General features: G+C 43.0%; 1 protein-coding gene across 6 annotated transcripts in view; it reads right to left on the bottom strand.

The window, feature by feature from the left end:
• LOC148417642 (receptor-type tyrosine-protein phosphatase gamma-like) overlaps window positions 1-21,024 on the bottom strand; it is a 176,449-nt gene that overhangs the window by 90,718 nt on the left and 64,707 nt on the right. For all 6 annotated transcript variants that reach the window (XM_088424153.1, XM_088424150.1, XM_088424152.1 and 3 more), the window contains one exon: window positions 19,911-20,009. In XM_088424153.1, the coding sequence (XP_088280279.1) occupies window positions 19,911-20,009 (99 nt within the window). The remainder of the gene's footprint in view (window positions 1-19,910; window positions 20,010-21,024) is intronic.

Genomic DNA, 21,024 nt, shown 5'->3' with positions numbered 1-21,024 from the left:
GACAGTGGCGTGTAGTTCCAAAAATGGCACCAAAAAAACTACACACCCCCTGGGGTGGGGTTTTGCCTTAAAAGGAAAAAGGGGCGTGTAATTATTTTTTCTAGGGATACCTTAATCCTAATGTACCGCATAGATATATAAAAAAATGGCAGATTGGGAACGCATTGTAACTTAAAATTGTTTGTATTTAGGGAATGTTGCACAATTTTAAATTGGATATTAATAAATATTGGTCGTTTAGCAACAAAATTCAGTGAATTTTGCGAGATTGTTTTTCCTAGCACGGTGTAACTAAGTACTGTATAGGATTGTAGAGGTATATATTACAATAGGTGTGGTCGCAATCACTTTTTGCTTAGCTACTCATTCACGTTCTTATAATGTGATAATGGTACATGAATAACACGATTTTAAACGGTGGATTAAAATGTTCAACTGCATTTTGTTAAGGTGATATGAGTTTGAATTGTGCTAATTTACAGCAAAGCAGAGAGGACAGCTAATTTTAAAGTTAAACTCTTTCGTATAACTTTGACAGACAGAAGTCACTTTTGTCTCGGGGAAGCTGGCACCTATCTCAGCAGACTCTGAGCAGTCATGCCCGCCTCCTATTTTTTTCACAATCTCGAGGCATGTTAGGTGAGGAGCGTGTAAAAGGTGGAACCAATAACTGCAGCAGCTGATGGAGTTTAGGCTTAAAAGATGTTTTAATCCAAAAAGCGAACAGGAGAAGGAAGGCGCAAAAAATAACAAGTAAAACAGAAACACTCGGAACAGAAATAAACTTACAGGCAGGTGAGGCTACACGGGGAAGATAAGGATCAGGGGCTCAGCGAGCATAATATTAACAACGAGGACAGAAAATAAGCAATGACCCAACAAGAACTGAATGCAAACTGGGAACTTAAATAGACAACACGCTAAACGAAAAGACACAACACAGCTGGGGTGAGACGAAAGGCAGGGGAAGCTGATTGGATGACAAGGAGGGCAGGTAAACAGGCAGGTGGCCAAGATCAAACTGAGACACTGACTGCAAAAGCAGATGCAAAGGGAAACAAAGCTAGAAAGTAGAACTTAGCCACATGAACAAAACCCAAAGACCACAAACCAACCACACAAGACAATTTCTGCTTTTATCTAGAACATTTTGATTTAATTTGCAACTAATGATACACATCATGAGCCAAAACACACATATCATTGAATTTTTGACTAAATTCAGTTGTGTGTAAAAATAACATGTTCCTCATTTTGTTTGTTCTCATGTTCCATCAACCATATATAAAGATGGGCAGACACCAGTGCCCATTATCCAAGGTTCAACATGTTATTGCGGCATCTGTGCCAAAAGCAGTGAGTATGCATATGTTGTCTCACAATTATCTTACTGACTTATGCTGACTTAGTTGAATTCAAAATGGCACGAATGATGTATATAACATATAATGGCCAACTTTGCTACAGTATCCAGAAGCTTTTCGCTATAAAAAATAAAGGCTATTATAGTTTGAAGGGGCACAGGTGATTTAAAAAAAAGTGCAAGAACTAATGTGTGTCTCTGTAAAAGGTGCTGATATATGAGCTAGAACTAGTATTTGGTATGATGTAATAGAGAACAAGGTTAGGACTTAATAGGTTGTTGTGTTAAACATAAACTGTGATATCATTGATGAAGCCCCCCCTTTTAAATGGGCTTTCATTATATTTGTAAATTTCCTTTTATGTTTTTAACCCTGTAAAAGATAACTATATACAAAGTTATTTTTACTATTTACTAAGTATTTAATTGCCATTTTACGACGGTCCGCTATAAACACCTTTTTCTAATACCTTTGTTAGCTGCTATGGCCTGTGCACACATTTGGTTTTAAAATTCAGAAAACCAAAAAAAAAAAAAAGATTTACATCCAATGTGTGAAATTGTGAGAAGATCAGATCATCTTGGTCAAATTACAGCAGCTTTTACTGGTCCGATAAAACCTCGGAATGAAAATGCCCATTATCGAAACTTTGTTAAATTTAGTGGAGGTCAGCAGGACTGTCTAGACTCTAAATTAAAGCTTGTCAGACTTAATTTCAGCGATATTACTTCAAAGGGCTCAGCTAAACACGTAAAAACATTTTTAAAACGCTATATTTTTGGCTGCCACTAGGTGGCACTCGTACTACAATAAAAAATATGTTGATAGGTGTGTTCCGCAATGGAAACCCATCAAATATATGAAGTTTAGTAAAGATAAAACCATCTGGGTCCAAATACAGCAACTTTGTTCGTTTTGACGAGACATCAGACTGACATTTTTGTTTGCCACTCGGTGGCCTAATAAGCAATTGAAGAAATTATTAAACATATGTGTTAAGGGCTTGAGTCTTCATGTGTCTGTGAAGTTTCAGATTTTTCCAAGCTTGTAAAGCTGAGTTATAAATGTTTGTGTCACATGTGGCGAAGTAAACATCAAAGGCATCATATGAAGCCCCGCCCCCAACATATTTGATGGCGGATCTTCAAAAAATTTTAACAATTGTGCCTCCTAGTCTGATAAAAAAAAACCACAGCAAATTTGAAGTCAATTAAATAAAGCGTTTAGGCGAAAAAAGGAGTATTTCAGGACCTGCAAACGAGCAAAAACGGGCCAAAAGTGCACATTAAAAAATCCATTACTCTTTTTCTGTACATCTGAGCATATGGCTCACGCTGACTTTTTTGTAGGGCCCGAGGTACAACATAGGGCTACAAATTTTTGTAGATCTAGGATAAACGGGCCAGGTGTGAGAGGCTATTTTCCACTCATAAGGCCATTTTGGGGCCGATTACAGCCACTTTTTTCGTTTTGGTGAGACATCTGACTTTGAGGTGGCGTGCAGACCATGCCCATTATTGAAAAGTTGTAACATTTTAAAACCTTAATATTCCAAGTCTTAATGGTGTTCTGACCAATTTTCAGTTATTTTACTCAAAGAGACTGAGCACAATACATGAAAGTTTAAAAAATGACATTTTTATCAACCACTAGGCGGCGTTAGTAGCTTTTTCAAAATTCTTTTTTCAAAGGTGTTAAAAGCGTTAGTCTCCATGTGTCTGTTAAGGTTTAGATTTTTTTAAGCTTAAGGTTTTTGTCACTCTTGGCGAAGGAAAAATTGAACAAATAATTTGAAGCCCCGCCCCTATCATATATGTCGGCGGATCTTCACCAAATTTGGCCCAGTTGTGCCCCAATGTCTGATGATGCACCACACCAAATTTGAAAGCGATTGGGTAAAGCGTTTAGGAGAAACAAGGAGCAGTTTGGGACCTGCAAACGTGCAAAAATGCACATTCAAAAATTCATAACTCTTTTTCTGTACAACTGAGCACATGGCTTGCGCTGACTTTTTTGTAAGTCTCTAGGTCCTACATATGCCTAAAAATTTTCGTAGCTCTAGGTCAAACTGGCCAGGACCAGCTGCACTTTTTCGACCTTAGGTGGCGCTGCAGAGCCATTTTTTTTTTTGCATTGTCCTAGGGATTACTAAAATAATAAAATTAGGGTGAACGAGGAAGGGCCTCAGATCGTGGCAGCACTGCAGCCTTTGTGGTCTTGTCTCGTTCTCCTCAAACATGAGCAAATACGTGTCGTCTCTTTCTTATATTAGCATTGGGTTTAGCGAGTATCAGCTCAGTGAACCTAACAAGAACAATAGGGACCTCGCAGCGGTTGCTGCTCAGGACCTAATAATAATAAAAATAATCTGGGGATAATCAAGAGGGTCCTCGCAGGGGACGCTGCTGGGGCCCTAATAATCTGCAGAGAAACCAAGAGGGTACTCACAGCAGACGCTGCTCAGGCTCTAATAATCTGGAGAAAAACAAGACGGTCCTCGCAGCTTTCGCTGCTCAGGCCCTAGGAATAATAATAATAATAATAATCTGGAAAAGAACAACAGGGACCTCGCAGTGGTTACTGCTCGGGCCCTAATAATAATAATTCAGAGAAAAACAACAAGAGGGTCCTCGCAGTGGAAGCTGCTCCCGCCCTAATAATAACAATAATAATAATAATCTGGAGAAAAAGAAGAGGCCTCTTGCAGCGATAGCTACTCGGGCCCTAATAATCTGGAGAGAAACAAGAGGGTCCTCGTAGCGGACGCTGCTCGGGCCCTGATAATCTCGAAAAAAACAAGACAGCTCTCGCAGCGGTTGTCTGCTTGGGCCCTAAAATTGATAATAATCTGGAGAATAATCTGGAGAAATGTGTTGAATGTGGTGTTGCATTTGGTGCATGCACTTGAAGCAAGCTTTCCTCTTCCTCGCGATGCGGTTTGAGTTAATTTCATCATATATAACTCGAAGTTGAGCAGCATCCGTGTTTCACCAAGTTTATGATTGTGTGTACGTATAGGCCAAAAGACTGCAATTAATAAAGAGCTTTTACATGGTCCTCTCCATTTTTGTAATATTTCTGTGTGTGAACAACGATGGACACAGACAATGGTTTTAGTCTGCTCGCTTGTTTTATTGAAAATAATGCCGTAATAACCCGGCTAACACGAGCTACTTTTAGCTGCAACAGGCACTTGTTGCCAACAGCCATCTGACATCTGCCTGCCAGCTGGTCCCATTATGGTTATAACGGAAGTAAGAATACGGTCAATATAAAAATGCACATTTGTGTATCAAAACTCAGCTTGTGTGGCTGACAGATCAATCTTCTACAAATGTTTTTGGAGAAAAAAAAACAAACATTTTTAAGATAAGATTCTGGGGGGGTGCTGTCTGCGGCACGGTCAATGCCTTAAATTTAGACTGCGGAGCGTTTTTGGCCACTTTTTTTTTTTTAATCGCGCGAGGAGAGTGCAGGGGAGTGGAGCGAGCTTGCTTTGCACGGTATGGAACAGTACTACATGAGTACGCTGCCAGGCGCTAGACCGCACAAGCACACAGATTGGATAATTTCCCACGGCACACCTGACAATATCTCGCGTGGTTGAAAAACACTGGTTTAGAGCAGTGGTCCCCAACCCCTGGTCCGTGGATCATCTGGTACCGGGCCGCGTGGGCTGCACCCAAAATAATGTTTTGGAGATGATTTAATTTAATAGTATGCGCACACCGAACGCGAACAAGGCGAAAAAGTGGAGAGTTTTGTATTGTAGTCTTTCACTGGCTCAGTCGATAAGCTCGCGAATGATTTTAATTCGGTTCTTTTAAAGTCCCTTAACTCTATTGCGCCGCTGAAACTTAAAACTCGTCCGAAGCGGCACACTCCGTGGTTTACGGAGGAAACGCGTATGTGTAAATTGTTAAGTAGACAACTTGAGCGTAAATGGCGAACAACTAAACTCGAGGTTTTCCGTCAGGCCTGGTGCGATAGCTTGCTGAAATACAAAGAGGCTCTTAGGTTAGCAAAAACCAATCACTTTTCCAAAATGATTAGTCTTAATAAAAACAACCCAAAGTATTTATTTGAGACTGTAGCGCAGCTAACACAGCAGCAGCAGATTAATCATAATTCCCTCCATTCAGCACACGATTTCATGCAATTCTTTACTCAGCGGATTCAGCTAATAAGGGAAGAAATAAAAAAGGCAGCGCCGATCACCACCTCGACTATGAGTGTTGATGCTAGTTCGGACAATCAGGTTCATGAAAGTCTGGCTACCCTGTCCCAGTTTGATTTAGTATCCCTGGAGTGTCTTACACAACTAGTTAATGCAGCAAAGCCGACGTCCTGCATGCTCGACCCGCTTCCAGGCAAACTCGTCAAAGATTTATTCCCGGTCTTAGGGTCATCTGTCTTGAATATTATCAACCTGTCACTCTCCTCTGGCATTGTACCTGAGACTTTTAAGATGGCTGTCATTCAACCATTACTTAAGAAACCTCACCTAGATCCTGAAGATCTCGCAAACTATAGGCCAGTGTCACACCTTCCGTTTATCGCCAAAATTCTTGAGAAAGTTGTAACACAACAGCTTAGCGATTTTGTGATAGACAACAATAGATTTGAACTCCATCAGTCAGGTTTTAGGGCCAACCACCCAACTGAGACAGCCCTAGTAAAAGTGACGAATGATCTTCTCTTAGCCTTGGATTCCGACATCTCATCAATATTATTACTGCTTGATCTTAGTGCCACATTTGACACTATTGATCATCATATTCTTATAGAACGTCTTAGATCATGTGTTGGTATCTCGGGATCAGCACTTTCTTGGTTCAGATCTTACATCCTGGGAAGGACGCATAGTGTCTCTTATGGCGATGCGATCTCTGAATCTTTCTCCGTCTCATGTGGTGTCCCGCAGGGGTCAGTACTTGGTCCCTTACTGTTCAACATCTACATGATTCCTCTCGGCGATATTATACGTAAACATGCTATTCGTTTTCATTGCTATGCTATGAAAACAAAGAAAACACCACCACCTTCGCACGACCAGCCTCTGTGCCTGTCTGCTGCCAGCGTGAGGAGGACTTTCTCCGCCATCAACACCCGGAAAGCAGCAGGTCCAGACAACATCCCTGGCAGGGTGCTGAAAGACTGTGCAGAGGAGCTGAAAGATGTTTTTACAGACATCTTTAACACCTCCCTGAGGCAAGCCATTGTGCCATCAGGCTTCAAAGCTGCCACCATCATACCTGTGCCAAAGAAATCCTCCCCATCCTGCTTCAACGACTATCGTCCGGTGGCACTGACACCCATCATCATGAAGTGCTTTGAACGACTAGTTCTGTCACACATAAAATCCATCCTGCCCCCCAGCCTGGACCCGTATCAGTTCGCCTACAGGGCAAAGCGGTCCACAGACGACGCAATCTGCTCTGCCCTCCACCCGGCACTCACCCACCTGGACAAGAAAGACTCATATGTGAGAGTGCTGTTCATAGACTTCAGCTCAGCGTTCAACACCATAATACCCCAACAGCTCACCAGCAAACTGGACAAACTGGGCCTCAGCACCTCACTCTGCAACTGGCTGCTGGATTTCCTCAGCCAGAGGCCTCAGGCGGTGCGAGTTGGCAACAACATCTCAGGCAGGATCACCCTGAGCACGGGGGCCCCACAAGGCTGTGTGCTCAGCCCCCTCCTCTTCACCCTACTAACACACGACTGCACAGCAACCCACAGCTCCAACCACCTCGTGAAGTTTGCTGACGACACAACACTGGTGGGTCTCATCTCCAACGGCGACGAGACCCACTACAGGAAAGAAGTGGAGCTTCTGACCGGATGGTGTAAAGACAACAACCTCCTGCTAAACATCAGCAAGACCAAAGAGATGGTCGTCAGCTTCCAGAGAGGCCGCACCCAACACCCCCCGCTGACCATCGATGGTGCTGCAGTGGAGAGGGTGAGCAGCACCAAGTTCCTGGGGGTGCACATCAGCGATGACCTCTCCTGGACCACCAACACTGCATCTCTGGCCAAGAAAGCACAGCGGCGTCTCTACTTCCTGCGCAAACTGAAGCGGGCAAGTGCCGCGCCGCCCATCATGACCACATTCTACAGAGGAACCATCGAAAGCATCCTCACCAGCTGCATCAATGTGTGGGGCGGGAGCTGCACCGACTACAACAGGAAGGCTCTACAACGCATCGTGAGGACAGCTGAGAGGATTATTGGTACTCCGCTCCCCTCCCTGCAAGACCTGTACACCACCCACCTTGGCCGCAAAGCCGTCACGATTGTCACCGATACAAGCCACCCTGCACACAGTCTCTTCAGCCTCCTGCCCTCCGGAAAGAGGTACAGGAGCCTCCGCTCCCGCACCACCCGACTCAGGAACAGCTTCATCCACCAGGCCGTGAGACTGCTAAACCCCCCCCCCCCCCCCCCCCCTCCCATCCGTGAAACTGCTGAACTCTCTCTCTCTCTCTCTCTCTCCACTCCTCTCTCTCACATTCAGCCCCAGCCAGAAGAAACACCTAGCTGGCCCCCCCCACCTAAACTCAAACTTTACTCATGCACTTGCAAAATTTGCACAGACTTGATGCTGCCATGTTTATTAATAATTATACTTCTATTGCACTAGCGATTACACTTAGAACTATAACAACTACCTCAAATGCACACAACTGGGACAACCACAGCCGAAGTTGTCCTGCTTTGTCTCGTACTGTTGGATTGTCCTGTCATATGCTGCTACTTATGTCTTGTCTTGGGATACTCTTGCCATACCTGTTTTTTTGTATTCAGTTTTCAGTTTTAGTTGTTAGTTGCTTAGTAGTTTAGCAACACTAGGCAAAGTAGATCAAACATACTGCACTTTACATTACTATAGATAAGTATCTAGTTTTTAGGTTTGTCTCATCTTGCGCACCTGCACTTTGTTATTGTACATGTAAAACGCAGAGGATAGTGAGAAACGCTATTTCGATTCCTTTGTATGTTAAGCACATGTGAAGAAATTGACAATAAACTTGACTTGACTTGACTGATAATACCCAACTCTATATGCCCTTAGAAATACCGGATCCGTGCAAGTGCAGTAAACTGGAGGCTTGCCTTGCCGAGATTAAACAATGGATGTCTTCCAATTTTCTGCTTCTCAACTCTAATAAAACTGATAGGTTATTTATTGGCCCTGCTCATCATCAGCACTTGCTTAAGAATACCACGCTGAACCTAGAAAACTGTATTATTTCCCAAAGTAGTTCTGCAAAAAATCTCGGCGTGATATTTGACTCAACTCTCTCCTTTCAAACACATATTAATAACATGACAAGAATGGCTTTTTTTCACCTCCGCAATATAGCTAAAATTCGCCCTATTCTTTCTCTTAGCGATGCAGAAACATTCGTGCATTTGTTACGTCGCGCCAAGACTATTGTAACATTTTGTTTTCTGGACTTCCCATGTCCTATATTAAAAGCCTGCAGTGTGTACAGAATGCAGCAGCGAGACTATTGACAAGGACGAGAAAGTTTGATCATATTACTCCGATTCTAGCTGACCTGCATTGGCTTCCAATACACGTGAGATGTGATTTTAAGGTGCTGTTAATTACTTTAAAATTTTACACGGTTTAGCTCCTTCCTATCTCGTCGACTTAGTATCACCATATGTTCCGTCCCGACAACTTCGATCACAAAATGCCGGTTTGCTATCGACCCCACGGGCTAAAAAGAAGTCTGCGGGATCAAGGGCATTTTCCATTCACGCGCCAGTACTATGGAATGCCTTACCTATGGAAGTTTGCGCAGCCACCTCAGTAGAAATCTTTAAATCCCGACTAAAAACACATTTATATTCAAAAGCATTTGGTTAATTGCGCCTGTCTGCAGCTTTCTTCTTTTTTCTTTTTTCCTGCCCCCCTCTCCCAGCTGGAAGAGGGGGGCAGGATGGTGAGGGTTGACTTGACCGCCTCCATTGGGTCCTGCGCTGGTCGACCATCACGGGTTAGGAGTTCAGCCATCTGTGGTCCACCTGGCTGGAATGTGGGATGGTTCCTGCCCAATGGCTTTGCCTGCTGTCAAGACATCACTGCACTATATAGCACAATATGTTTTCTGTAATTTATATTGTTTCTGTGTCTGGTACATGCAGCATCCACTTCAACCTGTGGGCCTGGAAGGGGGCTCCTCCCACCTGTGGTCCCTTCTGGAGGTTTCTGATTTTCCCCAAATTGGGGTTTTTGAGTTTTTCCTTCCCCTTCTGGGAGCTTTGACAGGGGATGCTGTTGTGTACCTTATACTGAAAAGAGGTCTCTGTACGACCTCTTTTCATCTGTGAAGCCCTTTGAGACTTTGGTGATTTAGGGCTATATAAATAAAATTTGATTGAATATGATTGATAATACAATACTTCATATAACTTGCATGGTTGTCTCAATTGCTTAGTGGAATTCTGTTAAGATGTACACGCACAAATACAGGGATTCACATCTGCATCCAGGTCTTTATGTGATGACTGCCAAAGTATGAAAGGCACAAGGCTTATTAAAAATAGCTGTCTTGTCCTCAGTGTCCTTGGATTGTGAAGTTCATCGTTGGAAGAATGTGAAAAGACAAGAAAAGTCATCTAAGTTCCTGTTGTGATGTTTTTCAACATTACAATTACTTAGTACCATTTATTGTACCTATTACTTTCGATTATTATACAGCATTACTCTTTTACCTTACTATTTGCATCCACTCATGAAGATGTAATTGGTAATGAGCATGAATCATTGTTGCTAATTCATTAATGAACATCTCTTTCAGGACAAGCGCATTGTTAAAAGGTAATGACCCAGTAAATACAAGTGATAAGCATGTTAGTTTTTTTTGCTGGTTCGACAGTCATGGGTGCATCGACCCCCTTCCGCCATCGTCAGACTGCCATTTTGTCACGCCGAAAATTGGAATCCTCAGTCGGTCACTAAATTCCGTCATCAATGCCTCACCCCCAAAGATAAAATAAAACTCTGTCATTCAACTCAAAAATAAAAACAAAAATTTGAATACAAAGTAATCCTTTGTTTTTCGGGAAACCCTCACCCTCCGCGATAAGTGAAAATCCGCAGTGTCCCCCCGACGGACTTTTCATGAGTACCTGAAATTTGTAAAGTGTGAAAAGTATTTATAATTTTCATATTAAATATACTGCAGCACACATATTGAACGTTAAATTATTTAACCTTAAACAGTATTCCTATCCTTTGGATGTATTCGATCTGAGGTTAAATTATCGGCGCCCAGAATTCTAATTAGATGTGAAGCCTATAGCTGACCAAACCTTATAACAATCCAGAGTTTACACTTCAAATTCCAATTTATTATAAAAGATATTTCAGGAAGACATTTACAATGCTCCGGTGCAGCACTGTTCTCTCATGGTCTTTTAACAAGCATGTTTGTGTTTCATGAGGGAGATGTGCACTTCTATTAGACACGTGATTGGATCCCAAGAGTTATATCTACTCCTACACTCATTGGTTGATGGTCACACAGGGAACCAATCATGTGTCGGTGTGAAGAGAGGATGTAATGAAATAGCGAGGGATCACTATATACTGTACCAGGGGTCTCAAACTCAATTTACCTGGGGGCCACTGGAGGAAGAGTCTGGGTGAGGCTGGGCCGCATCAGGATTTCCAAAAGAAAAGCACTGATAAATCATTCCAATGTTCAAAAATATCTTTATTTTTAACACAAAATAATGAATTTAATTAATTATTTAAAAAACAAATGTCTGATTTAACAGTTCTTTAACTTTTAACTTTATGAACATGAATGAAACATTAAACATGAACTGTTCTGAAAATGGCTTCTCTTGCCTACTTCTTTCTGCAAGAAACCTGGCAGCGCTTCTTATCACATAGCCAAGCCACATTTGGCTTGAGGGAGGAAGGAGTGGAGACCCCCAGTAGGGCATGAAGATGCTCATCCATAAGTCTGGACTTGTACTTGGACTTATTGAAGTTCAATGTGGAGAAGAGGTTCTCACACAAGTATGTGCACCTAAAAAGGAACATGAGCCGCTTGAACATTTTGGAAAGTTCAGGGAAGCTGGGGGTCAACTCTCAAAAATTGCCCAAGCTTGTCTGCTTCTACACTCACCTCCCTGAATGTGGCTTTGAGTGCAGTTGCACTGCAGGTCAATGAGCTCCATTTGAGGCACAGGAAGGGCATTATGCACATCAAAGGATAAGGGATCCGAAAAAAGTTGGAATGTGGCTCTGTGCGTCTTGAAGTCTGCAAACCTGTGATCAAATTCCTGGAGCTTCAAAATGGCTGCAATATACTTCTCACCACTGAATGGTATCCCTGCATCCACGAGTGCCTTGCATGCTGGGAAATGGCAAAGGTTTGTCTGAGAGAGCTGGGCTTTCCACAACACAAGTTTTGTGTAGAATGCTCTCACTTGGTCATAGGCAGCACTGAAAAGTTGCCCCTGGCCTCTTAGCTCCTTGTTAAGAACATTAAGCTCGTGTGTGATATCAACAAGAAAAGCTAAGTCTACGAGCCATTTGGAATCACGTAGTACAGGAACAGCCACCTTGTCCTCCATGAAGTCTTTTACTACTGCTCTCAACTCCAAAAAATCTCTTCAATACATTTCCCCTGCTGAGCCACCATACCTCAGTGAAGTAGAGCACATCCCCATATTCTGACTCCATTTCCACTACAAAAGCACGGAACCTTCTGTGCTTTAAGCCCCTAGATCTGATTTGGTTGGTGCATTTCACAACGACAGACATTACATTGTCAAACTTCAGGCATCTGCTGCAAAGAGCCTGCTGATGGATAATGAGGTGAAGAGCTAGGGCCTTCTCACTAATTGTCACTTGACAGGTCAGAAAGGCGCTTTGCCACGGTGTTGGCAGAAAGGTTGATGTTATTAAACTGACCTCTCTTTTCTGGACAGACAATATGTGCAGCCTGTAACATGCACTTTTTGACATATTTACCTTCTGTGAATGGCTTTCCTGCTTTAGCAATCATCTCGTTAACGACGTAGCTAGCTTCGACTGCTGCATTATTTTCTTTGTTTGCTTTCTTAAAGAAATCTTGTTGCCTCAGTAGACATGTTTTAAGACTAGCAACCTGGTTGGCTCTCTCATCTCCCTGCAATTTTTCGTACTCCTCAGCATGTCTAGTTGTAGCATGACGTTTAAAGGAAATACGTTTTTCATGTTTTTTAAATCCAATGTATCAATAAAATAGTGTGTTCATGGAACTGTGTTATTCTGATAAAGACTGAAATGACCTAATGTCAGTATGAAGCAGTTATAGTCCTGGCCTAGGAGAAATCAAGACAAGTCGTCACCTCTAAAAAGAACAAATGTCATCCACCGACACAACATTCCACCAGGAACAAAAGGCCAGTTGTGGCCATCAAGAGAAGATATCAGTCAGGGTTTATGATGGTCAGACTTCCTCCCTCTTCCAAAGAACAAAGACTTGTGAAGACACCATCCCCACGCACAAACCCACACACACGAACGCACATGCACACACGCAAACACCTGTATTCCACAGTGGGAGTACATGCCCCAAAAGGGTATAAGAACTGAATGTGGAAGGTGAAACGTTGCCATTTTCTGCTTTAACCTGTGGCAGGACTGGCCCGAGGCCTCATGTACTTTCCCACTGGATTAAATACATTGTTTCACTATGTTGTGGTATCTGCGATCTTTCGACAAAAACGAACATGTATTCCTTGTGCACCGCAACTTTTCAGTGCAAATAAGACACGTTGGGGTGCCCCTGTGCTCAACAAAGAAATATTGCACTCCCCACTTTTCCAGAAATTGTGCTCATCACCAACCTTTCTCTTCACTGCAGGCTTTGAAAGCGACATCTTTGGGGCTCTGTAATGTGTGAACTTTGACTGACTTGTGCGGGGCTGTAGCGCATGCACACTTTTGCTTTCTGATCGTTATCAGAGAAAGGTGTATATATGGCAGAGAGATCTGGGTAGCATTGTAGTGAAATATAAACACCCGTTTCCAAGATAAAAAAAGTAAAGTCTTATATAAATACGGCGTAGCTGATTGAGGGGAAGAGCACTCGGCTGGTCACCTAATCCCTTATACAGTGGGCCCCCGTGTTACGAACTTAATCCGTTCAGCGGCTACGCTCGTAACTTGAACTGCTCGTATGACGGGCAATCCAAACCTATGTTAATTAGTGAATGCGTGCAACGCATGCAAAAACCTTAGGTAAAAACATCACGACTTCATACACATATTAAAAATGAGTAACATAATCTAATGTACAGTTAAATTAAATAACATATACAAAGGAAAAATGACATTTACCTTTGGGGCGACGTGACTTGAGCTGGGTGGAGGCGGAGGGGAGCAGAGACCAACCCGCAGAATTTATTTATTTATTTTCTTAAACGGGATCTTTTCTCAAAACTAGAACATATCACCGGCGATTTCCTTCTCTTTAATCCATAATAGAAGAAGCCTCTCCATTTTCTTGTCGATCGAGGGCCGGCCCCCGGCAACGAGAGTCTTGCCCTTAGAAGATCGCCGAGCGGTTACGGCCATACTCACGAGCAAGGTTAACCATGCGTGCGCCTCCTTCGTATTTTTTTTTTTTTTATTATCTCCTGCTTCGTTTCTATTGTCATCATCCTCTTACACTCAACAGTGACTGTGACATTGTAAGAGCAATAGCATATCAGCGTTACCGTGTTATACGTGAGCGGATGATTTCGTTGATGTATTAAAGCGAGGTCAATTGTACGTACACATCTACTGGCAACGCGTGGTAGAAGCATAGTTAAAAGCATCACGAATTTGCACACATAACTAAACTTAGTAACATAATCTACTGTATAGTTAATTTTATTAACATGGGTATGCAAAGGATATATGACATTCTCCTCTGGGGCGACGTGACTTGAGCTGAGTGGAGAAGGAGGTGAGCAGAGACCAACCCGCAGAATTTGATTTATTTTCTTAAACAAGAATTTATCTCAAACTAAAACATATCACCGGCAATTTCCTTCTCTTTAATCCATAATAGAAGAAGCCTATCCATTTTGTTGTCGAGCGAGGTCTGTCCCCCGACAAGGAAAATCTTGCCCTTAGAAGATTGCCGAGCGGTTCCGTCCATACTCACAAGCAAGGTTAACTATCCGCTGCTCTCCTTCGTATTTTTTTTTATTATCTCCTGCATGGTTTCTATTTTCATCATCCTCTTACGTCTTCCTTTGCCGCCACTTGCAATTTTAGAAGCCATGTCTAACAGATAAAGTTTGCAAAGTCTTCACAACATTCCTTCCTTCCGTTTTTCACTGATTTTCTCTCCTTCCTTCCATCCCGACCAGCTGTGCCATCAAGCTAGATAAAGGCGTTCGGCCAATAGCATATCTGCATTTCTGTGATTGACGTGACGCCGGCCAATAGCATCTCTGTGACTGACACCGTGACTGAGACAGTGACTGTGACATTGTAAGAGCAATAGCGTTCTACAATGCCGTGATATGCGTCGACTTCCAAATTAGTAGATGTAGCAAAGCGAAAATAAATGTACGAATGCAATGAATGCAATGGCCAGCATGTCGGATTGTTCGTAAGACAGAAGGTTTGTGCGTAAGTGAGGGACTAAAAACTCCGCAGTCCACGCTCGTAAGTCGAATTGTTCGTAAAAGAGGGTGTTTGTAAACCGGGGGCCTACTGTATATCTAAGTCTGCCATAGAGTGGTGCAATGGGTAAACAGTTTACTTGTAGTAGTGCGGAAGGACACTAGTTCAAGGCCCGGCAGATCACGTTTTTTACGCTCTAACCCTAACCGTAAAATGCGAAATAAATTTCAATGTTAAAATGAGCAGGGCGAAATAGGGTTAATACCTCACCTTGAAAAAAAAGACCTGAAAAAAACAAACAGTCCAAAACGCCGTTGGCGCAAATCAGGGCATTCCCCGAGGTGCAGGGCACAGAGGACCGGGCGCTAGCCTCAACGAGCCGGGCCAGAAGAACGTCCAGGACATCAGACGAGGCAGACCCGGCGGCGAGTGTCCGGAGGGCGTTCGGGATGCCAGACGAGGCGGGCCCGGCGGCGAGAGCAGGATCCGGGACATCCAACTGCGAGGGCTCAGGATCCAGGTTCACCAGTGGCGGGGGCGCAGAGTCACCGCGGAGCTGGGACGTCGGCGCTCAGTCGCCACAGAGCCGGGACGGGGGCCCACTGTAGCCATGGAGCCGGGACTGGGGTGCACCGTGGCCACGGAACCGGGACGGGGGCGCACTGTGGCCACACAGCCGGGACGTGGACCTCCAGCTTGTCTGGCTGGGGACTAGGGACAGGGGCGCTAGCCACATCAGCCTGCCGCCGGGAAGATTGAGGGACACTGGAGACATAAGGAAGGGTAACGAATGGAACAGGGCAAGGTGCGCGAGGAGGGCATGACTCTAGATGGGGTGAAGGACAAACGCAAGGTGATGTGAGAGAAGCTATGGGATGGGAGTGACTCAGGATCAGTAGGTGCCGGGACAGGTGCCGGTGAGCAGAGGGTGAGGGCCGGTGACCTTTACTAGGGTGCCCCCCTTGGCCGCCCCGTGATTTGCAAAAGACCAAACGGGTGCCCCAGTAAAGGTCACAGTTTACAGAGGGCTTGAAATCAAAATATTCTCAATCAGACTCAGAATCGCTATCATAAAAGGAAGGGCAAGGGCTTGGATAAATAAAATCATTGTCAAAATCGAAATTTTCAAACGAAGAAGGACTCGGGTAAACAAATTCTGAACGGGACTTTGAACGGATTTTGACGAAGGGGGAACAATCCGCTAAATCAGAAAAATCAGACTCGATACTGTAATGAGGGGGGCTAATAGGTGAGGCGGGCTGCTTGGACGGAAAAAAAGGTGGTGAATAATCCTCAGGGTCAGAAAAATCGTAATCGTGAAAGACGCAGGATGGAAAAACAGTGGGGTAAGGGAGCTCGGAAGCAGAGGTGGAAGGAGGAGGCGTGGGCAACGGATATTGAGTTGTGCTATCGGATGCGTAAGCGGGAAGCGTGGAGGAAGGGGATAGAGCGGCGTTGGAGGAGGGCTCGAACGAGAGATATAAAGACAAACAATTAAGAGGGCTTACGAGAGGGGAATGGAGTTGGCAGGCGGCTGAGGGCGTGGGCGAGTTGTGCGGCGGCGTCTCGTCCGTCGTTGGGAGCTTCCTGCTTGGTCCTGCTTTGGTCGGATTATTCTGTCACGTCAGGGAATGGCGAGTGGAATGCGGGTGTGCGGGAGGATGAACCAAGAGTGGAAGGAAGCCAGGAGGGGATGTGCTCGAAATGAGGTTTTAATCAACAAAAGGCGGCAGGAACAAAAACAGACAAAACCTGGGCAAAGTATCAAAGCAACGCAAACTTAACCAAACTACATTTACGGGGAAGGGCGATCGCGGGGCTGGAGAATAATACGGACGAGACAGCGAGGGAACAAAGAGGAGGGGTGACCATTACAATAATCTGACAACTAACAGTGACATGACTACAACTTAAATACACAAGACTAATTACAAAACAACGCGAAACAGCTGGGAAAGAACAAGAGGCAGGGTAAGCTGATTGTGTGACACGCAAGGGCAGGAACACACAGGCGACAGGTGGACAAAATCAAACTAACGGATAGGGAGCCGAGGCAGACGTGGGGAAGAAACTATTCAAACTAAATGGCTAAACAACCCAAAATCTCTACAACTAAACCCATAGCAGAACGAAACCCAGGCAGAACGTGACAACAAGCTGTGGGTCATGACTGAAAAAACAAGATCCCGGATACAAGCGGCCAAAATTAGTTTCCTCCGCAGGGTGTCCGGGCCCTCCCTTAGAGATAGGGTGAGAAGCTCGGTCATCCGGGAGGGGCTCAGCGTCGAGCCGCTGCTCCTCCGCATTGAGAGGAGCCAGCTGAGGTGGTTCGGGCATCCTTCCAGAAGAGCTGGATGAAGTGGCCGGGGAGAGGGATGTCTAGGCTCCCTTGCTCAAGATGCTGCCCCCGCGACCCGACCCCGGAAGACAGCAGTAGAAGATGGATGGATAGATGGATGGAGCATATCAGGAGGATGGAGTCAGTGAGGAAGAGGTGGATTTTCCCGTGTATTAGAACATTTCCATTTGAGCACTCCTGACAAAGTAAGACACAATTTAACAGTAACAGTATTTCAGAGTCAGTATTTCAAATATCATTTGGTTTTAATAAATTCAAGCATATTAGATTTTTTGATGAATAACTTTATTTTTGTTGTGTCAAAAAAACTGTTTTTCTTTCTGAAGTTCTTTAGTGACATCAAAACATTGCAAAACCAGCCATACCACACACTTAGGATGATCCACACAATACTATGGAAATCTGTATAGAGATAATTATTCAGTGAGTTTTTCCTGATACATTTATTTTGCATTATTTTGAGTCTCCTGAGCCACAACAGACACAATTATGAAATACAATTGCCTGCAAATACAAAATTTGCCATTTGATATCCTTTTGTGCACATGAATCTTTGAGTAATGAACCCTTTCTCTCACCATTTAGCTCAAGTGGTTCAATGCCCAAAGGAGCTTCAGTTCACCATCACTACTCAGGGATATTTGGAGTGTCCAATTTGAGACACTTAGCTGTACTGCTAAGTTTCAACCCCCTCCCTCCAAGTTGGGAAGGAGAACACTAGCACATTTATTGGTCTCAGCTCAAACAGGTGGAGCTCGCTGAGTGTGCTGCCAACAAGGTACGAACGAGAAACCAGTCAAACAATCAGAAGCAGTTCACACATCCAGATTTGCACAGTTGGATGTCAGGTGACATAAATCACCTCATGAATATCCAGTATGAAGTTGGACTCATAAAGTTGCATTGGTGGACATGTTTGGTCATTTTATTGGTCAGATGTGAAGAGCTACAGTAAAATTTACCGTAATTTCCCAAATAAGACCCATATGTGTATAGAAATTACATTAGTTTCCTAAATAAGACCCACATGTGTATAGGACACACTCTTAATTTTGGGGTCAACGTCAAATATTTTCTATGTTAGTGTGTGCAGTTTGGCAACAATTTAAAATCTATTGCAAAACAGAATTAATCTCATCTTCCCTATTTTTTATTAAGGAATATTTTCATGAGTTCATATCTGTAAGTTATTTATTTGTTGCAGGTTAAGTAAAGAGTATTTCAGATTTCCCACATTGTGAGGTGTCTGTGAACGCTGCGCTACTGTATCGTTGAATGTGTTCAAAGCAGTTCCTCAAGAGGTATATCCTGTGTATGATGTCTTTCTTGCAACACACTTGATTTAAATGATTAGCATCATTATCAGGCTTCCAAAGAGCTTGCTGATGAGAAAGATTGAAATTAGGTGTGTTACAATAATGACATAATGAAAACACGCAGGATAAGCCTCATGACAATGTCCCCTGCCCCTGTGCTAACATGTTCTCAATATTCCATAAATAAGATCAAAGTCCATTCTAAATAACATTTGAAAATCTAAAATTAAAATAGAAGTGTGGTAAACCAGTTCACTGAACACCATTCATAAAAGTGTAATATATTATGCATGGACTTGGTCAGCAAACCGAAACAATGTAACAATTCAAAAATTGGAAATCATGTACTACCAACAAACCAGGACACAAGATTCGGAAAAGCTGGCATGGAACAACAAAAATAGGTGACAGTGACAGACTCGGCGGGATACATCAACACATAGATGACAGGAAGAACAACAAAACAACAATGACCCAACAAGAAGATGAAAAAGGAAACTAATTACACTCAAAACTGATGAGACAACAACGAACACCTGGGCAAGACACAATTGGTGGGGGGAGCTGATTAGCTGACACAAGGGAATCAGACTGACAAGGGCAGGTGGACACAATCAAACTAATAAAACACTGACACAAGGGGACCAGAAACATGAACTTTTCAATCAACAAAACCAGAACGTGAAAAACCAACAAAAGTCCAGAACAGAAGAGAACAGAAGACCCTGATAAGAACCCAAAACACATCAAATACCACCACAGAACATAACAGCACTGTGTATGGAGTTCATGTTATTTTATCAGATGAACCAGCACAGTTAAAGGGAAGACTTCAAATATATTGTCTATTCTGCCATAATTCAATTTCCAAGGCCAGTCACTGATATTGACCTTGCCCACTATCAACTTCACAATATATTGAAAGGTGAAGTGTTTTTTGAGGCTGAGGATTAGTGCTCAGTGCGTAAACATTGTTTTCAGTTTGTCTGTTCCCTCAAAAACTGAAAATGTTCACAATGTTATGGTATTCTAAATAATTTAAATGATAGTTATGTTTCAAATAAATGTGGACCAAAACATGTCCAAAAATGTGAATGTAAGCCATGACCTTTTTTTTCCTAACCAATGTAAAATGATGCTATTTAGCAGTGATTTTGCCTATTGTAGCCTTTGCCTGTTGGTGAAGCTAAGACTGCCAAAGACAGTTCCACTCATACACAAAGACATACCTGAGTAGGCCCAGTAGGTGTCTTCGGCAGGAGTTCTCCGCAGTCGTGTCCTTGCTGTATGAAAGCCTTGGAAAGGGGGCCAGGATTCAGCTTTGGTTCCTGTCAACATTTTATGACAGAAGAACAAGAGACACCAAGGTTACAAAAAAAGAGAGGCCGCACTCTGTAGCCCGGGTTGCGTATCTACAGGACTGATACTAGTCTACTGTGCCCCTCGCTGAATTATGCCTCATAAGCACATTCAGAGGGGAAAAAGATCAACAACCAAAAAAAAAATTACGTGGAACTTGAAGTGAAGTAAGAAAACAACAACCAATCCTCATATTAAGAACAGTCATTTACCCAGCACAAAAAAAAACACATACACACATCACGTACTCAATGAACAACCACGCACAGAACTATGGGCCAGAGGGAAAAGGCATATAAAATAAAATACCAAGACTGTATGTATCAGGGCTTCTTTTTTTTGTAGGGATTACACTTCTTTGGATGTATTTGATTTAGGATGACTTAAACTTTTTTATCTCGTAGTGGGTTGCACTAAAATTCTACCTCATTGTCTTTGCACTGGCACTGTGTTGTAAAATTGGTAATATTTTGTAAAAAGTATTTTGAAATTGTCAGAATATCCTAATACAACCTCATGAAACAGCAACTGTTCTTCACAACAGAAACTATGCTGTGGCAAACGAGAGAACTTTGTTTTATGTCAGGTGACTAATTTTTGGCTTGCTCTAAACGTGCCATGCAGAGTTCCCACAAAGTGCACCTAACTAATATATTCATTTGTCTTTATCTCTGGCGAACTTAAAGTAAAGGGTGTATGTCTACCTTGTATAAGTATTCAACATATTCAAACTTTGCCCCGGAATTCTCTCCTCCGATCTGTGGTGTTTTTGGAGAATTTGGGGGGAAAAAAAAAAAACTCTTCAAGCAAAAAATGCATTGTAATGTATTGCTTTACTCTTGTAACGAGTAAAAAAAATATTATTTTTTTGCGTGTAATGTCACTTCCTATTCCTATTATAGTTATTTCTTCCTTTCTCAGTTAAACAGCCAGTATCAATAACAACTTCCGTGTTGCAGCAAAAAGTAATGCATTACAATAATT

This window comes from Hippichthys cyanospilos, chromosome 9 (assembly GCF_059441005.1).
Source record: "Hippichthys cyanospilos isolate Australia breed blue-spotted pipefish chromosome 9, RoL_Hcya_1.0, whole genome shotgun sequence".
Lineage (NCBI taxonomy): Eukaryota > Metazoa > Chordata > Actinopteri > Syngnathiformes > Syngnathidae > Hippichthys > Hippichthys cyanospilos.
This window is presented reverse-complemented; position numbering and strand designations above follow the sequence as displayed.